Below are 18,720 nucleotides of genomic sequence, written 5' to 3' on the forward strand. Positions count from 1 at the left end.
TGGTTTCCCAACTCATTATTGTGGTCCTCATACAGTTTTTTGAGGAAAAACTTTTGGATGCTCTGGGGTGACATAAACATGGGCTATAACACACGAAAAATTGAGGATTTTAGTATCTCTTAAAAAGAGCTTGTAAATGCGGAAATAGGCGTTAAAATGGTGTTATTATACGGGGTGTTTCTCCAACTCATTACAGAGATCCTCATAAGGTTTTTTGAGAAAAAAATTTGGGTGCTCCGCGACGCCAGATCCGTGGGCTATATATAACAAAAGAAAAATCAAGAAGTTTGGGTAATTCCTACAAAAGGCTCGTAAATACAAAAATATGAGTTAAAAATGGTGTGAGTATACGTAGTGGTTCCCTAACTCACTATGAAGGTCCTCATAATGTTATTTGACAAAAAAAATTAGTTGATCAGGGGTGACAGATCTATGGGCTATACACACGAAAATCTAGAATTTTGGATAATTCTTAAAAAATGGCATGTGAATGCGAAAATAGGAGCTAAAAATGGTGTGAGTATAGGTGGTGGTTCCCCAACTCATTGCGGAAGTCCTTATAAAGTTTTTTGCGAAAAAAAATTAGGTGCTTCTGGGAGCTCGATCTATGGGCCACACGAAAAATCGAAGAATTTGGGCAATTCCTAAAAAATGGCCTGAGGCTCCTCTCATCCCCCTTGAGAGCCCCGAAGCGTTGTGCCTCCTGCCTCCCCCCAAGAACCTTGAGACGTCGTGCCTCGAGGCCCCTCCCCTCTCCTCCCCCCTTGCCCCCAGGCATCGTGGCTCGAGGCCCCCCACCCCTCCCTTTACCCCAAGAACCCCGAGTCCCCCCATCCTTCCTTCCCATCCTTCGAGAGCCCCGAGGTGTCGTTCCTCGAGGCCCCCCCCCCCTCCCCTTCCCCCAGAGCCCCGAAACGTTGTGCCTCGAGGCCCTCCCCCTTCCCTCTTTGAGATCCCCGAGGTGTCATACCTCGAGGACCTCACATTCCCAAGATCCCCAAGGCGACGTACCTCGAGGCCCCTCACCCCCACCCTCTCATGATTCCCGAGGCGTCGTGCCTCGAGGCCCCACACCCGCTTGTGGTAGGAATATTGAATAGTTTCAATGTTGATGACTACAAAACAAAGACGCTCTCTGCTAAGGCTAGCTTTTCCATAGACATTGCAAGTTACATGCTATATAAGATTGAATGCCACGAGGTAATCCAACAGACAATTGGAATACTGAAGTTGATGCCTCTTCTCAGATCCCTGGCTTAGTTGGTTATGTTGTGGAAGAACTCTACAAGTACAGTTGGAGGGCAATACGTCTTTGCAACAAATTTGTACTATTTCAGAAAACCAAACATTAGAATATAGGAAATGTATGCATCTGCCTAGATGACTTTGCATGTACATAAACATACATGTCTATGAAGTCATTATTCAGTTAACATGATTTGATTAGAGTTGAGTAGGTAGATAATTTATTCCAATATAATAGAATGTGTGCAGTTCAAACTCCAGTATACAGGCTTGGGATGAATTGAAAAGAGAGTTATGCAAACCTATATCTAGAAATTATACATTTGTTAGGACTTCATTCCACTAATCTTCATTGTTAGAAGGGGCTAGGATAAATTACCTTGTGTTGGCTGTATTTTTCCTTGACTGCTGGTAAGCTAGAATTATTGGTGTTGCAGAAAGGTTGTGTAGTGCCATGACACAGTCTCGTAAATCAGAGGGTTGGTACAAAGTATAACGCCTCAAGGTAGAGTTATGTATCAGGAGTTTTCAAAAGTCAAATTTTATAACAATACATTTACCGAAAGGAGAATAAGAAGGAAAATGCATTATAACAACTTATATGATTGTCATAATGCTAATTCGTACATACCCAAGGTTTCCCTGAAGGAAGAAGAATATATTTGGCCAAGAAAATTGCAGAAGCAGCAATGAGTGATGGAGCATAAAAAAACATGTTGTGTTCTAAAAGAGAGTTTTGCAATGTCGCTAGCCAAGTGTTCCAACTGCAGTTACAGAACCTGTAGATTATAAAATTTTAATCAACTCTTGTTTCCTATATAAAACATGTTGGAGAATTATCAACCTTAAGTGAAGAGGTTACCTCATTAAGTCCTTGAGCAACTCGAACAAACCTCCTGCAATATATCTCAACAATAAGTTCCTAAATCATCATACTCAAAAGCAACTACTAGATCATGGTAAGAATATTAACCTCAGAAAACATTTGGCAGTTAGAGCTGTCATTTCAAACTTCAAGTAATTTAAAACAACAGACTCCATTTGCAACACCTGCATAATACTACGTCTTAGTGCCACTGCAAAGTTTAACCATTGAGGGTTCTGTGAATCAAGATCATATACCTCCTCCTTGAAGTAAGTGTTGTCTGTTATGTAGCAGAACTCTTCGACTTGAGGTGCACAAATCTCCTCATATTTTCTACAACAAAGCATTTCCCATATTAATATCTTAGAGCATTTTCTTATAGATATGCTTGAAATATTTGAGGAAACAAGAATATGAAAAGCACTCAAGGAAAAATGTGAGATCATGGCGAAAACATATGCAATTTTTAAAGCTGCATAATTCGAAGATGAAACTAAGAAATGTTTTCAATATTTCTCTTGATAAAATTTACGATGTGATCATCATGCAAGCTACTTCAAGCAACTGTAGTCATTGTTTGTCCATCAAATTGCCCGAAAGATATTGATCAATGTAGTTAATTGTCAAAGTAGCGTATTGTAGCCTCATATTTTGTTTGCTTAATTATAAGCTCCACATAAATGATGTGATTTTTATAATATTTGAAACTACAGCCAGACACACTTCTTTGGATTCTTGAGGTTCAAAATTTTCATGCCATGGGCTTGCTATTGCTATGAAAAAATAGGTAAAACTTGTGCAAAGTTCAGTCTATCATACCACTCACCTTTCAGTAACAGAGCTGGTAAATCAGAAATTTGGAGAAAAACATATGATCTCAAATAACATATTAGGGAAAATATTTCACATGCCATAACAAATGGAGAAACTGAGAATAAAATGACAACAAACCCAGTGTAATCCACAAGTAAGGTCTTCAGTGTTATCACACTAATCCGACAAATGGGGTCTAGAAAAGATGGTGTTTACGCCATCTTACCCCTACCTTGTGAGGGTAGAGAGGCAACATTTTTTGTGTAAGGTGGATAGTAGGGATGGCAATGGGGTGGGGCGGGGCGGGGCGGTTGCAGGGAAAACTCACATAGACCCGCAAACATACTAACCCGTTCCGCTCCGCCCCACATAGCAAAAAATTGTGTTTTCAATCCGCCCTGCCCCGCCCCACATAGACCCACTCCGCCTCCACCACACATAGTTTTTTTTCTTTTTTAATTGAGTTTCACACAACAAATATAATTCATAAAACTTTTTATTATTTTTCTGCTAAATAAATAAACTTGTAACTGTTATACTATTTCCTACTAGCATATACATATAGAGAGAGATCGTCGTGTCAATCATGTAGTTGGGGATATAAATATTTTTTTCTTGTTTAATAGAAGGGATTAGTGAATCTGTGGGTCAATCTTATGTTTTATTTGGTTTCTAAATTATTTTTTTGTCAAACACAAAATAATACAATTTCAAGAAAATTATAAGGCTTCATTATAGTGTACCTAAAGTGTTTCCAGAATATTATAGTGTAGCTTAAGTGTCAAAATATTTGAAAAAAATCAATGACAAAGTAACTAAAGAGAGAAGCCTGGACTAACTTATAAATATTTTTCTCAATATAAGAAACTAATTAAGTGAAATTGAGTAGTTAATCTTGTAGAACATTTAATTGAGAACTGAATAAATGATTGATATCAATGAAAATATAATTATATAAAATAATGTTAAGTTTTGTAAAGTGAACTCCACCAAAAACTTGAAGCAAAAGAAAGTAGAAGAAAGTGACGAGTATATATTGAGAGGGAGTTGCATTTTCCACAACCTACACCTGCCCCGCACCCACCTTACATTCCTTAAAAGAAGTTTCAACCCGCCCCTCCCCGGACCGCACCCGCATAAAGCCATACCCGCCCCGCCCCGCCTCGCATAAGGTAAAACCTTCCTCGTTCCTCACCCCCCGCCCCATTGCCATCCCTAGTGGATAATCATATTCACACCCCAGCAGTGTGGCAACTCAATGTCAATCTTGAAGATGTAAAAGGCCATGGAGTTGCTGTACATTTACATTTTAATAGCCTATTTGGTTAGTCCTCTGATGTCAAAACTCCCTATACCATTTTCAGTTGTCTTTTGAACCTAAGACCACTTCCAATAGTGATGAGAGTAAAACAGACAAGAGGTCTTAGAAAAGCATATTAACATTACAAAATAGCAAAGATAACACAATTCCAAAGTCTACAAATATATACTCTATAGAACACCTGATCAAGTATACTCTTGCGGTAAAATGTATCACGTAAATATAATTGATCTTTCAATAGGGACACAACTTTAGAGAAGAAATATATTAGAAGTTTACCTCAACAAGCCAGTTAATTAAGATAGCGCGCATGCTAGGATTGATGTCTTTATGTACTTTCGCCATGAAATCTGTGGAAGGCCTTTTCTTATCCTAGTACAGTGATCAAAGATAACATTAAAACATGTTTGATAAAAATGTTTGTAAAACTGCAATTCAGTTAAAGTTAGCAGCAACATCCAATTCAAAGAGCTTTATACCTCAGAGGCTCTCAACAGGCCATTGTAGCACATAACTGTGGGTCAACAAGTACATCTCTCTTTGCATATGCTGTTGGAATAAATTGTATTAAATAGATGTTATAGTTAAAGTGAAATATTAGAATAAGGACTATTCTCTGCAAACCTGCTGCTTTGACATGTTCTGAGATGTAGAGGGTGCTACACACCTTCTTCTCGATGGAATCAACAGCAGCCGATTCATGGTCATCTATGTATTCGACCTCCGGACTTCTCACTGTGTCCATAGATTCATCCAAGGAGACTAAGATATCTCAGTGAGATGGAGAAATGTCCATGCTGCAAGTGGCAGGAAGAGGAATGACACTGATCTTAGGTACAACTGCATCACTTCGTTGAATAGAAACAGGTTTACTGCTTTATCTGACAGAGGAGAAACTGCATTACTGTTGTAAGTAGGAATGTTCTTCTTACAATCTTGGATGTACCTGGTGACTTCCAAAGCCAAAAATGATTCCAAGTTAGTCACAACTTCAGATACAAGAAACAAACTTTTTCATTTTACTCACATTGCAAAACAACTATTAAATAAAAGGTTCATCAAACTGTGAAAACTCAAAATTATCAAAAGTTCCTTAACGTCTTCTGCTTTTTTGTGTTATAAAATTAAGAACAGTAATACAATCACTTAAGGAGACAAAAAGCAAGAATTGGTCCACGGTAATGAAATGCTAAACAATTCATGTTAACACTCATACTAAAATAAACCCCAGTACTCTAATTACCTTCCTACAGCAAAAAAAGGACACATTATCAAGACATTTATACAAACAATGAACAAAAATAGAGAAACACTCACGAGTTTAGAGGAATGAGAAATCGAGTTACGAGAAGAGACAGTTATATGATTCGAGATATTAGAAAATGCCGGCCATTTCTTGGCGGCTCCAACATTCAATTTTCCGGTGTGATTATTCTCCAACCCCGATGAATTCGCCACCATTGCTTGTCTCTTCGCCATTGCACTCGAAACAGAAAAAAAGGGTCGTCATTATTTTCTCCTTCTAATTTTTCATCACCCTGTTCTTCAAGAAAACGAAGAAGATGAAGAATGTGAAGTCTCTGTGGGTGTAAAATGTGAAGATTATATATAAACTAGAGAAAACAAAAGAAGTAACATGCCCATTTTCCAGTCTTGGATTGAGAATTTAACCACTCATATCAAAGGCCCCACCCTAAGGTCTCTTCTCTTTATTTTTCTCCTTCCTTCCTTCCATCCCTCACTCCCTCACATAACAGGAAAAAAACCACGAATGAACGCCATAAAAGACCATAACTTCTGTGTCCTAGAATCCTTTTCCTTCTCTATCTTATTTGGGTTAACGACTTAAAGCCATGGTTTGTAGAAGGAGAAAGTTAGTAAATAATTAGGGGATTGTATGTCGTTCTGCTTTCTTGGGGACCTTTATAGACTTCTGCAAATTGAATGAAGTGTTGCGACGTACTTTATTTCAGTGCTGGGTTCATAAAAGTGTGTTGAAAAAATTTAACTTATCTAGCGGGAAATAGGGTGGACGGATAGAAGCCCTGACATGTAACTGTTTCTATTCCACTCCAACTTATATGACACATGCACCACTAGTCCTAATACATAACTGTTTCTATTCCCTCTCAATTTATATGACACGAGCACCACTAGTCCTCTAGGATTTCTAAGTTATCAAAAGAAAATAATATATCATTTTATGCAACTTTATTCAGAGTTGGGTTTGTAAAAGTTTATTGAGATAGGCATATTGAATAAGAAAAGAAACTGTATATTCAAGCTCCACTATCAATTGATTGTCTTAAACATGCACCATAGTTTAGGCAGTGACACTGTACTTTGTGGTTAAACCCCAGCATAACATATAGGCAATATAAGGCTCATAAAAGTTATCAAAGGCAGTAATCATGAATTGCACCATTCTTATCAGGTAAAGAAAGAAACGAAAAGGGAAACTTTAAAGTGAATGTTGTCTTTGAACTCTACTTAGATAGCGGTGGAGCCAAAAATTTTACGGAGGGAGTTCAAAGTACAAAGGAGTAAACACACGAAGAAGCCAAGTAAACATCTGCTATATATGCATAAACCCCTTGCTCCCACTGGGCTCCGTCCCTGTGCATAGCAATAAGAAATCTACCCTGATTTTAAACTAAGTGAGTCAGAAAATAAATAACAAGGCAAGTAAAGGTCCACAATTTGATCAAATTTCCATCATATCCTCCAAATTCGTATAAATCAAACAAAGCTTAGGGCAAGAAAAGTTTTTTTACTCAAATGTAACTCATCGGACTTTCTTTGGAACACGGCAACATCTCATTGCTTCAAACCAACAACAAACTCCGATTTCGCAACCTCAAGCAAGCGCTCCATCTCTTGAATTGTAAATTTTTCCTCATCTGCAAACACAATTTTCCAAAAAAAATCCAATTTTACCAAAAATCCCTAAATTCCAACGAGTCAAAACCCTAAATAAAGTAAAAATGCAAAATTCAAGAAGAAATCAAAGTAACTCCATATATTTGTTCTTGAAATCTATCAATATTAGATACCCATCGATGATTCTATAATTTAATCCGGTCTTCAAGTATCATTCTCTCTTTTGCAAGGGATTCAAGCTGCGTCTGCCGTGATGTCAACATGTGAACTAAAGCGTTGAACACTTTGTTCCATTTTTCTCTATCCGAAGAATTTTTAGCTTTTTTTGGACTTCGCCATTGCAGATTGAAGAAATTTTTAGAGTTTGAAAGAGAAAGAGCGTGCAATGGAGCGTAGAACCGTTGAGTTTCGAAATTTTCCTAACGGTCAAATACAACAGTCTTTATGCTTTCTGAAATGAACACAATTACAGGGTAGGAGTCGGAGGCTTGGGCCTGCATTTGGGTTTGGGCTTGCTTCCTTTTGAGCCCTTTAAGTGTATGTTTGTATCATACTACGCGAATCGTGATTTCATGTTAGTTATTCAAAAATTATATTGTCTATTACTAATATAATTTGAAATCTAATTACGTTTCATAAAATATGACTTCATGTTATATTCAATCAAATTATCATATTTAAGAACTCGTAAATATATAAAATCATCATGAATTGAATTTTTTTATTCGTGGTATTTTATTTGAACTTTTTTTTTTTTGTATCTTATCTATGATACATATTTTTTATGATTTCAAAGTTACAAACGATAAAAAGATGCTACATTTTAAAATCGTTACAAAGATATGGCTTCTTGTTACACTCAACATATGTGTCATGTTAGGTCACCCGTAAATCATATCGAATTAATATGATTTCAAAATTACAAATAAAAAAGTTTGTGACATGTAAGTAATGAGTAATAACAAATATATACAACTAACAACTCCATGTTATATTATGCACTAGAAAGGGGAAGCCCGTGCTTTGCACGGGCCCAATCATTATTTGGAAAGTCGTAATATTTGTTTGTGGTACTTTTAATTTTTTAAATTCAATAATATTTTTTTATAATAATTATAATATAATATTAACGATCTAACATTAATATTTGAAATAAAAAGTAATTTACAGATAAAAAGATGGACAAATAAATAAATAAAAATTAAGTTTATAACAACGTAAATATTTGTTACACTTAATTAGGTAGTACTTATTTAATATGTTTTTACAGTAAAAATTCATTTATATAGATAAGGTTTTCTTATAATAATCATCATTATTTGGAAATTCGTAATGTTTGTGGTACTTTTAATTTTTAAATTCAATGATACCTTTTTTTCTAATAATAATATAATACTAACAATCTAACATTATTATTCAAAATAAAAGGTGTAATTTATAGATAAAAATGGACAAATAAATTAAAAATTAAGTTTATAACATCGTAAATATTTGCTGCACTTAATTAAGTAGTACTTATTTAATATGTTTTTATAGTAAAAATTCATTTATGTAGATAAGGTTTTCTTATAATAATCATCATTATTTGGAAATTCGTAATGTTTATTTGTGGTACTTTTAATTTTTAAATTCAATGATACCTTATTTTTCTAATAATAATAATATAATATTAACGATCTAACATTGATATTTGAAATAAAAGGTGTAATTTATAGATAAAAAAATGATCAAATAAATTAAAAATATAAGTTTTTAACATCGTAAATATTTGCTACACTTAATTAAGTAGTACTAATTTAATATTTCAAAAAAATATTAACTACCGCTTTTACTTGATAAATAATTAAATTATAATTAAGCAAATAGAGACTTTTTTCTTCCCGAAAATATGTTGAAGTTGCTAACTCTTGCAGGGGACCCACATGAAAAAGAGATAAACTACAGGTGCCTTTTTGTCTATTATGAAACATGTTCATACAATATAACATATTAGTACAATACAATTAAAGCTTAGATCTCTCAAGTGGAAAGCCTTAAATGACTAAAACACCCCTTAATTCAGTTTTGATCCTAAGAAAAACACACGTCGATGGTGTGCTGGCTGCTTGATATCTAACGTCACTTATATAATAAGAGAAAGCCATAAATAATTAAAAAAAAATTGGTAGGAACATAAATAAATTATTAAACTGTTTGGTGGTCACTTGTTTGAATTGGACTAATGGGAAAAATCAAGGATTTTGGGTAATTCCTAAAAAAAGGCTTGTAATGCAGAAATAGACGTTAAAAATGATAAAAAAAAATCCTGAAAAAAAAACAAAAAGCAACGCAGTCGGTCGCTTTTTACTGACGCTGTCTGTCACTTTTTGAAAAGCCTCGAACCAAAAGCGGCGAACAAGACTGCATAGCTTTTCCGTCGAATTTGACCCAAAAAGCGACGCAGCCCGTCGCTTTTGGCTGTTGTTTTTAGGCAGTTTTTAAGTAGTGTATGTGGCTTTCCAAGTTTGTGTTTTGCAATGGCTCATTATGGGTAACAATGGAGTATAGCAAATTAGCCATTGCTCTTGCTTCGGGCAGGAAGATTGCTTTGGCTCCGTTCGTACTATCTCATCTATGTAGAGGTTGTAGAAACTTAGTTACCAGAGGGTATGGTACTGCAAGGGGTCCCTTCTAGATCCTACAGCTCTGGCTGCAGTCTTATTTTCCGGAATATAGACCTTTGCCTTACAATTCACAAAATTGTTTTAACTTTGGGATGGTCCTGGCTTAAGGCAAGTTAATACAAAAGAACTTCCAAGAATGCTTTAAATTCTTTTATTCATGCCCCTCCATAACTCTTAGCCAATTCACTCCATTTTCACCTGAATGGCTGAGATTGTTGTTGCATATTACATTTAGTAACCAAGCGTTAAACGACATCTGGTTCAGTTTCCTTATTGCTCGAGACCTCCAGTATGGCCTTACATTGGGGAATTCAAGTGTTGGCAAAGCTGGAGTGGAGTATTACTCTCCAAATCAATTTGCACGACAATTTGGCTTGACACAAATAGTGCCTCTACCTCCTCATCAGTCAGTCAATGTTTCATCACTTGATAGAATCATTTTCAATTCTGTAAATTGTATTCAAGAAGTGGACTCAAAGTTTGTTCAATTGAAGAGAAATTTTTCAGTTATCCCATTTCATGCCAATCCAAAATGTATGTCATCCTTTGAGTCCTGGTGGTTATATACGTAAAACTCGGACTGAATCAGAGAGCAATCGAAGAACAAGAAATGAATTTGAAAACGAAAATTTCTTCCTCAGATGCTAGGTTGGAAGAACTGGGATCAAATGAATTTCTTGATTCAAAGAAATACGCGGCTGATTCTCAAGTAGAGACAAGTTGGACAGACTACAAACAAAAAATATGTTTTTAGTATATATCTACTTAAACTTGCTTTTATGGATGGTTTGAACTTTGAACATGAATTTGTTAATTTATGGTATTTTCTCTTATGAGAGAAGCTCTAACTTGTCACAAAAAAAACCGAATTTTGATCATAACCAAAAATATGTATCACTGCCAAGAAAATTTATCAAGAAGTGGATGTAAGAGATCAAGAAATTGTGCGTGGTATCGAGAAATATAAGGGTGATGCAAAGGAAATTTTGAATGAGAAGAGGGTGTTAACTTAATGTATTTTGAATAATGACAGGAAATCAAGGAAAGCAAAATATGCGGATGTCTACAAAAGAAGGCAATAAGATAACCAAGACTGCAGCCAAAGACTCTTTCATCTAACCAATTAAATTTAGATTTTTTTTTTTTAGCTATATTTGATGTTATGTAGCAGCCAGCCAGCCATGAAAAGGAAATTTGATNAAGAAGGCAATAAGATAAATCAACAGAGTGATTCAAGCAGAAGATCTGGAGATCATACAACCTTCATCAAAGGAGGATAAATGGATACTACATCAATCAGATATCCATTTATCAGAAGCCAAAAAGGAAATGACAATCAAAATGACAAGGCAAATCAATTTGAGTCAATCATATTACAAATCACTTGAAGCCAAACTGGAAAACGAAATAGACAGCAACTCAAGATGGCAAGAAACATCAATAAAGGATCAACTCACTGATCCCTAAAGATCACTAGGATTCGAAGGAATTTTGCACAAGTCTTCAACCAATTTCTGATTCAAGGCAGAACCAAAATTCAAATCAAGGTCTCAATCAAGGAATCATTACAAATCCTTGATTGAAGGAAACTCCATTGAGTTTTCTTATTAGAGCAAAAGTCACCTCATCACTCAGCCTATAAATGAAGAACTAGATAGACGACAAAATTACGCAACTTCACTTGAACTTATAATTGTAATCTTCTTTCATCTTTCATAAAGCTTTGTACACGTGAGTGAACAATTGTAAAAGAGAAGGAAAGATTCCGAGTGTAGGTTATACAAGTAGAGGCAGTGTCAACATAAAAACTCTGATTTGCATATCAGACATGACTTGAAGATTGCACCTCCTGTACAAACAAGTTCGCAACAAGCTCTAAAGGAAACCCTTGAAACCCAAGGGGACTGGACTAGGCACCACATCGGTGATCCGAGCCAGTATAAAAACATCTCGTGTCATTTTACTTTTCAGTATCTTATCGTGTTTTACATTGTGGAACTAACTTGCAGGTGAGTCGACTACTTCTCACAGGAAGTCGACTTGAAGGAATTTTAATTCACCCCCCCCCCCTCTTGAATTTCAGAGGGGACTAGCAAAGAAGTTATTCAAAGAGCTGATGATAAAAATTCAACTACGTTCACCAAAAATAATATAGAACTAACAACGTCTAAATTTTGTACTTGCATGCCACACTCGTTACCGGTAAAAACAGGATAGGCAAAATCAATGAATCCTTCCAATTTTTGGAGATTCTAACATGAATGCGATAACAGTTTTGGAGAATTCGCACAACATATATAGGTTCAATCAAACTTGCAAAATCGACTCTAAATCAATCGGACCTTATTGAATCTTTCACCACTTTTCTGAAATCATCATCTTTAATATAGAAATCACTATTTTTATATATATTGTGAAGCAACAAAGACTCTTTCATCTAACCAATTAAATTTAGAATTTTTTTTTTTTAGCTATATTTGATGGCAGCCATGAAAAGGAAATTTGATGTCATTTTTAATGAAGAAACATGAAAGAAATGACCTTAAGAGAGAAGAAAGGGCAGATGTGCATACGAGTCTAAACATGGCTGAAATATTAATTGGCATCACTAACAATATTAATTATGACGTGGCCCATGACCATTGATTTTAATATTTTAAGGCTCGAGTGAAGCTTTCTTATCGGTTGATCCTACCTATTATCTAATCTGAAATTGTTAAGAAATAGTATATTGTCCTTATTGTGACAAAAGAGGTCACACAGAGGCCATTATAGTATAAATTCAAAAATGGTACGTGGGTTTCAAACAAATCAAGCAACCAAAACGGGCAACAAGCCAACAACCATCTCGTAGAAATCAAGGTAACTTACAAAATGTTGTTCCATAGGCTAATGTTACATATTCTTCTCAAACTTCACACAGAACTCATTCTCAAGATTCCAATCATTAGCAAATCAACTTCAACAAATTGCCCATGCTTTATATTCCTAATCTCACTTTGTTTGCCTTGTGCCAAGTACTTTTATTTTTTATATATTTTTATATTTAATCAGAGATTTCAGATTCAAAGTCTAATTATACAATCTTCTTTATTTTTAATTAAGGTGAAACTTTTCGATGTTAATCTAAATTTTCTCGAGACTCAATATAAATGTTAATCTAACACATGCTTGGAGCTCGTACGCTATATTCTACAAAATCTGGAAGTCCCACAATTAACTCCTACATGCACAACTATACTGTGATAATCAAGTTGCTTTGCATATTGCAGTGAATCCGGTCTTCCATGAACGTACAAACATATTGAAATAGATTATCACATATTGCAGTGAATCCGGTCTTCCATCATATGTATCTATACGTTTTCAGTTGGCAGATTTAATTGATTTATAACATATGTATATATGTAAATGAAAGATAACTTTAGTCATTTTTCTTCTCCTCTAGAATTTCACTGCTCTTTCTTATGTTTCTGTATTAAGTAAGTATCTATTTTCTAAGTAAAAAATAGAAAACATGAGATATTTTATGTTTATGTGGCAGCCAAGAAAAAAGAAGGGGCACAGAAAGTTACTTTTAATATTCTGAAAAATAATAGATTCTTTGGGATAAAGTAAATAAACTTATCACTAGAAAAATATTCTTTTGACTTTTCTTTGTATTCACGTGTCTGATTATAATAGAAGAATCTAAATTAAATTATTTAGTATTGATTGTATTTGTGTATTCTTGATACTGACACATTATATCAGTTACAATTGTTAATTAGAATAAACATTTTTTCTGTAATACTTGCATTTTTTCAGTGATTTAAAATCAAGTTAATTTGAATAAAATTTTATTGGGATTTTTTAAATGGTGTGTTTCTTTTCATAAATCGAAAATTTCGCAGTTGTTCTAGATGGATGTACCACAAGACCTTTCGCGGATGCTTACCTAAGCTATGGAACTCAATTGTTGGGCGTCTTAACTAAAGAAGCTAAATCGGTGGATCTCATTCCACCTTATCCTTCACTGAATCTTTCATTTGTCCTTACCCAGACGGAACTTTCTTATTCTAACTATGGAGGCTAGCAAAGGAAGAAAATTATCAAAACTTCTTCGACTCTTATATAATCTTGTCAATTAAGCAAACCATAGTTCATTAAAAAAGTACTGAAATATCCTATGGCGATGCATTACTAAATTGCATATCTCCATATTTCTAATTTAATAAATAAAGATTTGCAATTATATTTCTAAATTGCTTAACTAAAGAAGCTAAATCGGAGGATCTCATTCCACCTTATCCTTCACTGAATCTTTCATTTGTCCTTACCCAGACGGAACTTTCTTATTCTAACTATGGAGGCTAGCAAAGGAAGAAAATTATCAAAACTTCTTCGACTCTTATATAATCTTGTCAATTAAGCAAATCATAGTTCATTAAAAAAGTATTGAAATATCCTATGGCGATGCATTACTAAATTGCATATCTCTATATTTCTAATTTAATAAATAAAGATTTGCAATTATATGTTATCATAAGCTTTCAAATACATATAGTTTTATAAAAAAACTCATTGGTCTAAAAATAACATAAAAAAATCTTTAATAAATTGTAATATTAGATTTTTTATCATTAGTTTAATTAGGTTGAAATTTCAAATATAAGGTCGAATTTCCTCAATATCTCAAGATAAAAAGAAAATGGAAGAAGGAAATAAACATAAAAAAATCTCATATCGTTTGAAAAATTCCACTCTTTTAACAAATCAACAATAATAATTAATGATTCTGCACATTAAGCTTGTCCATCTTGAAAACACAAACAAAAAGACATTTTGAACTTATGAAATTACATTATTTCTTCCAAACACATACATATGGGAGAGAGTCTTTATTTCAAGAAAGATTCCATGAAGGCTGAACTTCGCCAAATAGAATACAAAGAACTTCGTGATTTCTTTGCGTATACATGTACCATAACCATTTATATGGACGCCCGTCCGTGAATTCAAATTTAGAATATAGAGTTAGTGAATTCAAAATTCAGTGTGATCTTCTCACATGTATACATGCATTCATTATAAATCTTCTTTTCTATGTGTACAACGTAGACTTGAGTCGAAAATAATGTGTTCAGTCAAACTCGTAAAATCGACTCTAGATCAACCTGACCTTGTGAGGTGATGAGAAATGTTTGGCTGCAGATATCATAGTTTCCTCTGGTCCATATGAACCATTAGAAATTGAATCTTTCACAACTTTATTAGTATCATCATCTTTAATATAGAAGCACAAAAAAAATGACTTTAAGGAAGAAGAGAAATCATTATTTTTCTTCTTACTATAACTCATAATTGTTTTCTTTCAAAGAAACAAGAACTTAGAAAGATTAATTTTCAGAATATTGATTCACAAAGACAAAAGGGGGTGTTTTTCTTGAGGTGTTATAAATTAATGATGATGAACCCCTTTATATAATATGTTTATTCTTGGTGTCCAAGGTAATATATATTAAATTTAGAAAAATAGACATTTGATGTTGTGCGTGGCAGCCACGAAAAGGAATATCTTAGACTAGTCCATAAAACATCACTACATAAGTTATATTACTTCTTATCTTAGACTAGTCAATGAATTGGATGTAAAATTCGTCGTTAAATAGCTCACAACTAACAGACTTTTGATAAGTTTATTGTTAATCCATAATTAATTAGTAGGATAAGGAATGGATTAACTTTGAGTTTAGCCCTGGAAGTTGTTCATTGCTAGTTCGTATCTTTTATAGAGCTCAATCATTTTTTTCGTTTTTCTTTCTGTTTTTATAATAGTGATATGTTTGTCGGTTTATGAACTACAACAAATTTGATTATCAGGGACAAATAATTTCGTCATTTATAAATCATATTTCGTCACTAAAAATCTTGTGAGACGAAAAATAATTTGTCACTCAGTCGTCACTAAATGTGTGTCTCTAAAAGTATACAAAGACGATTTAGTGCTTCGTCGCTAAAAATATTATATTAACTACAAAAAGAAAAATCGTCCCCAAATGCTTAAACATTTGTGACAAATTCATTTGTCGTAAAAAGTATTTTTTTGTAGATAATAGTATGTTTTGTCACTAAAAAGGTTATTACTGCCGACAAAATTATATCGTCGCTAATTATTTTACTTCAATCAGTGACGATATCAGTTGTCTCTAAATTTATATGCATTTCGTAGTTGAACAAAATCTAATTTCGTCATTAATGACTATATTTTATATACCAAAAATTATTTTGTTATTAAATGTATTAATTAGGGACAATTTTATTATTATAAAAAAAGTTAATTTTCCTAATATCCTCCCCCCCCCCCCCCCCCATCTCAAATTTATTTTAAACTCCTCCCTAGGAGCTCCCACATCATGCTTTCTTGGGGATTCGAACTCACAACCTTAAGATTGAAAGTGAGGAGTGCTTACCGTCCGATCAACTCTCTCTTGTCTCTCATTTTTAATTTATTTTCTACTTCATTCACTTCTTTCAAATTTAACTTTTGTAGATATAATATATTATATGATTATTTATACACATACACAAGTGCATGAAATTTACCACTCACAATTCATTCAAATGTAGATTATATTTTAATTAAACTGTATATTTTTTAACATATCGTTAAATATATTTAGTACGATTCTGTTATTTTTATAAATTTTAAAAATTATATAGTACAATTATAAATTTATATAAAATTAAACTTTTGATTTTATTTTAAAAAATGAATAATCGGTTCAATTCGGTCAGTAAATCAATTATTTTGTAAAAAAAAAAACATCGATACCCATAACTATAGTACTTCATCATAATATATTTGAAATCCTAGATTGTTCGTTTCTTTCATTTGTTCTTTCATTTTTTAGTTTATTTTGATTTTCACACTGATGGAAAAGTTAATAGAAATTCATGAAATATTTCGCACCTTTGCAAAGTCTAAGTTTGTAAGTCGATGTTATCTCTGTATAGTTAATCTACGTGCATTTGTGGAATTACTATTAAATATCTACATATTTTTAGACAGAAGCAAATAGATCGACTTAGTCTATGTAGTTTACCAATCACAAATCAATAGACACGCACAAAAATTAGCACCAAGACTTGAGAAATTATTTTTTCTATCGTCTTTATTGATGAAAGTGTATTAAATAAAAAACAAAGTGTTAAACCAACAAATATTAGTGATCTAGTGGCTGAATCGTACCCCACTCACGATACTTATAACCTGGATTGTATTTTTGAAATGATGCATTTTATAATTGTGTAATTTAAGAAAATTCATGAATTGAACTTTTTCATTTTTACAAAATGGACCGAATTTGTTGGTTTTAATATTTTCCCTCGCCAATTAACGAAAGGACTTTGTCTATTTCTTATGAAGCACTTATATTATTCTTTTTGTAAGTTGTCACTTGTAATTATGAACAATTGTAGCAAAAATTTTTTTTATTTAGATATGAATTTTTTTCGTAGCAAATAGTTGAATTATTCACTACAAATTTTAAGTCATCGCTATTTAACACCTTACATATTTTGTGACAATTTTTTTGTTGTCACTAAATCACAGATTGTTTAGAGACAATAAAATCTTTGTCACCAATTATTTATACTATTAGTGACGAAAATAAATATCATAATTAAAGCTAAATTCTTATAGATAAAACTTATAATATTTAACTACGAATTCAAATTTGTCTATATTGTAACAACATATTTTTTTAGATAAAAAATTTTTGGGTAAAAAAATCAATAAATTTTAAGACAAAAAGTAATTTGTCATGAATTAGATACATTATTAGTGACGAAATAACGTGTCACCGATAACTTTAAATTCGTGACTAACACTACTTAACAAATGGCGCCAATTAATTTTTTGGTGGTAAACTATAGCAGACTAAACTTTGCTACGGATTTTTTTGTTTCGTCACTAAAAGTATGTGTCTCATATATTTAAGCACGAAAAGTAAATTTTGTCATTAAAAGCGAATAATTAGTGACGAATTTGATATCGTAGCTAATAATTTCGTAGGTATATATCACATTTGTTGTAGATATTTGACTATTTCACTAGATAGCTCTGTCATTTATTAGTATAGTATTGTGTAACTCTACCTGTTAAAGTTTAGACAAATATGTTGGAGTTATACGTTAAAATTATAATATTTAAAGTGCATATATTAGTGCGCATAAAGAGGAGAAAATGGTTATTGAGTCTTATGTAATCACCATGACATCTTCTCCATTATTTTGTATCAATCACCCTGCTATATATACTTCAAATTATATAAAGGATGATTTTTTCCTTTGTTTTATGGATGAGAAATAGATGAAAATTAGTATCATGTTGCATATGAAAAAGAACATTATATTGTGTTTATATTTTGAGGTTAGTGTAGTGAAAGAAAGAGTTGATACAAAGAAAAATATTTTAAGTCTTCAATTTATTCATGTAAAAGTGAGTAATTTAATGTTGAACAAATATACTCTTGTTGGTGGAATTTTGGACTCAACTAGTCTGGAGTTGCTTGAAGCACACGATATTGTCCGTTATTGCATCCTGAATGGGAAAAGTTGAGAATTATACTGTTGAATAGGTGAAGATTATACCACAATGAACTTGAATTTTATTAAAGAGAGAGCTATCCACACTTCAATTATGAAATGACCCAAAAAGTTCTTAAAAATGTGCTTCGGAAGTTACCGGAAACTTGTTTAGCTATATAAAAAAATCCGTTTCGTTTTTCGAAAATCCGACTTCATATTCTTGTTTAGGGGGTCAAATTGAGTGGGAAATGGGTCTAACCCAAATTTTAGAGCAACCGTATCAAAATCCGAAATTTCCAAGTGAAGCCTTTTTCGAGGGTCTACTTTGGAGGGTCATATCTCCTAGCACACAAATTATTGGG

The 18,720-nt window shown here is 33.1% G+C and overlaps 1 protein-coding gene across 1 annotated transcript; it reads right to left on the reverse strand.

Moving 5' to 3' along the window:
* Nucleotides 1–1,256: 1,256 nt before the first annotated feature.
* On the reverse strand, nucleotides 1,257–4,989 carry LOC125868746 (cyclin-A1-1-like). The gene is made up of 8 exons (XM_049549320.1): nucleotides 4,869–4,989; nucleotides 4,777–4,793; nucleotides 4,581–4,672; nucleotides 2,937–2,951; nucleotides 2,219–2,443; nucleotides 2,108–2,167; nucleotides 1,877–2,009; nucleotides 1,257–1,328 (listed from the first exon to the last, which is right to left on the reverse strand). Exons 1-8 carry the CDS (start codon nucleotides 4,987–4,989, stop codon nucleotides 1,257–1,259), a joined length of 735 nt encoding a protein of 244 aa, XP_049405277.1.
* Between the last annotated feature and the right edge of the window lie 13,731 nt (nucleotides 4,990–18,720).

The sequence above is a fragment of the Solanum stenotomum genome, chromosome 6 (genome assembly GCF_019186545.1).
Source record: "Solanum stenotomum isolate F172 chromosome 6, ASM1918654v1, whole genome shotgun sequence".
NCBI lineage: Eukaryota > Viridiplantae > Streptophyta > Magnoliopsida > Solanales > Solanaceae > Solanum > Solanum stenotomum.

Bases quoted from the DNA above. Each gene is read 5' to 3' on its own strand.
- LOC125868746 (XM_049549320.1), bottom strand. From the start codon at position 4,989: ATGGACACAGTGAGAAGTCCGGAGGTCGAATACATAGATGACCATGAA. The intron at 2,168-2,218 runs GTTAATATTCTT...ATGATGATTTAG, and splicing joins ACTGCCAAATGTTTTCTGAG to GAACTTATTGTTGAGATATA. The intron at 2,010-2,107 runs GTAACCTCTTCA...CTGTAACTGCAG, and splicing joins TTGCTCAAGGACTTAATGAG to TTGGAACACTTGGCTAGCGA.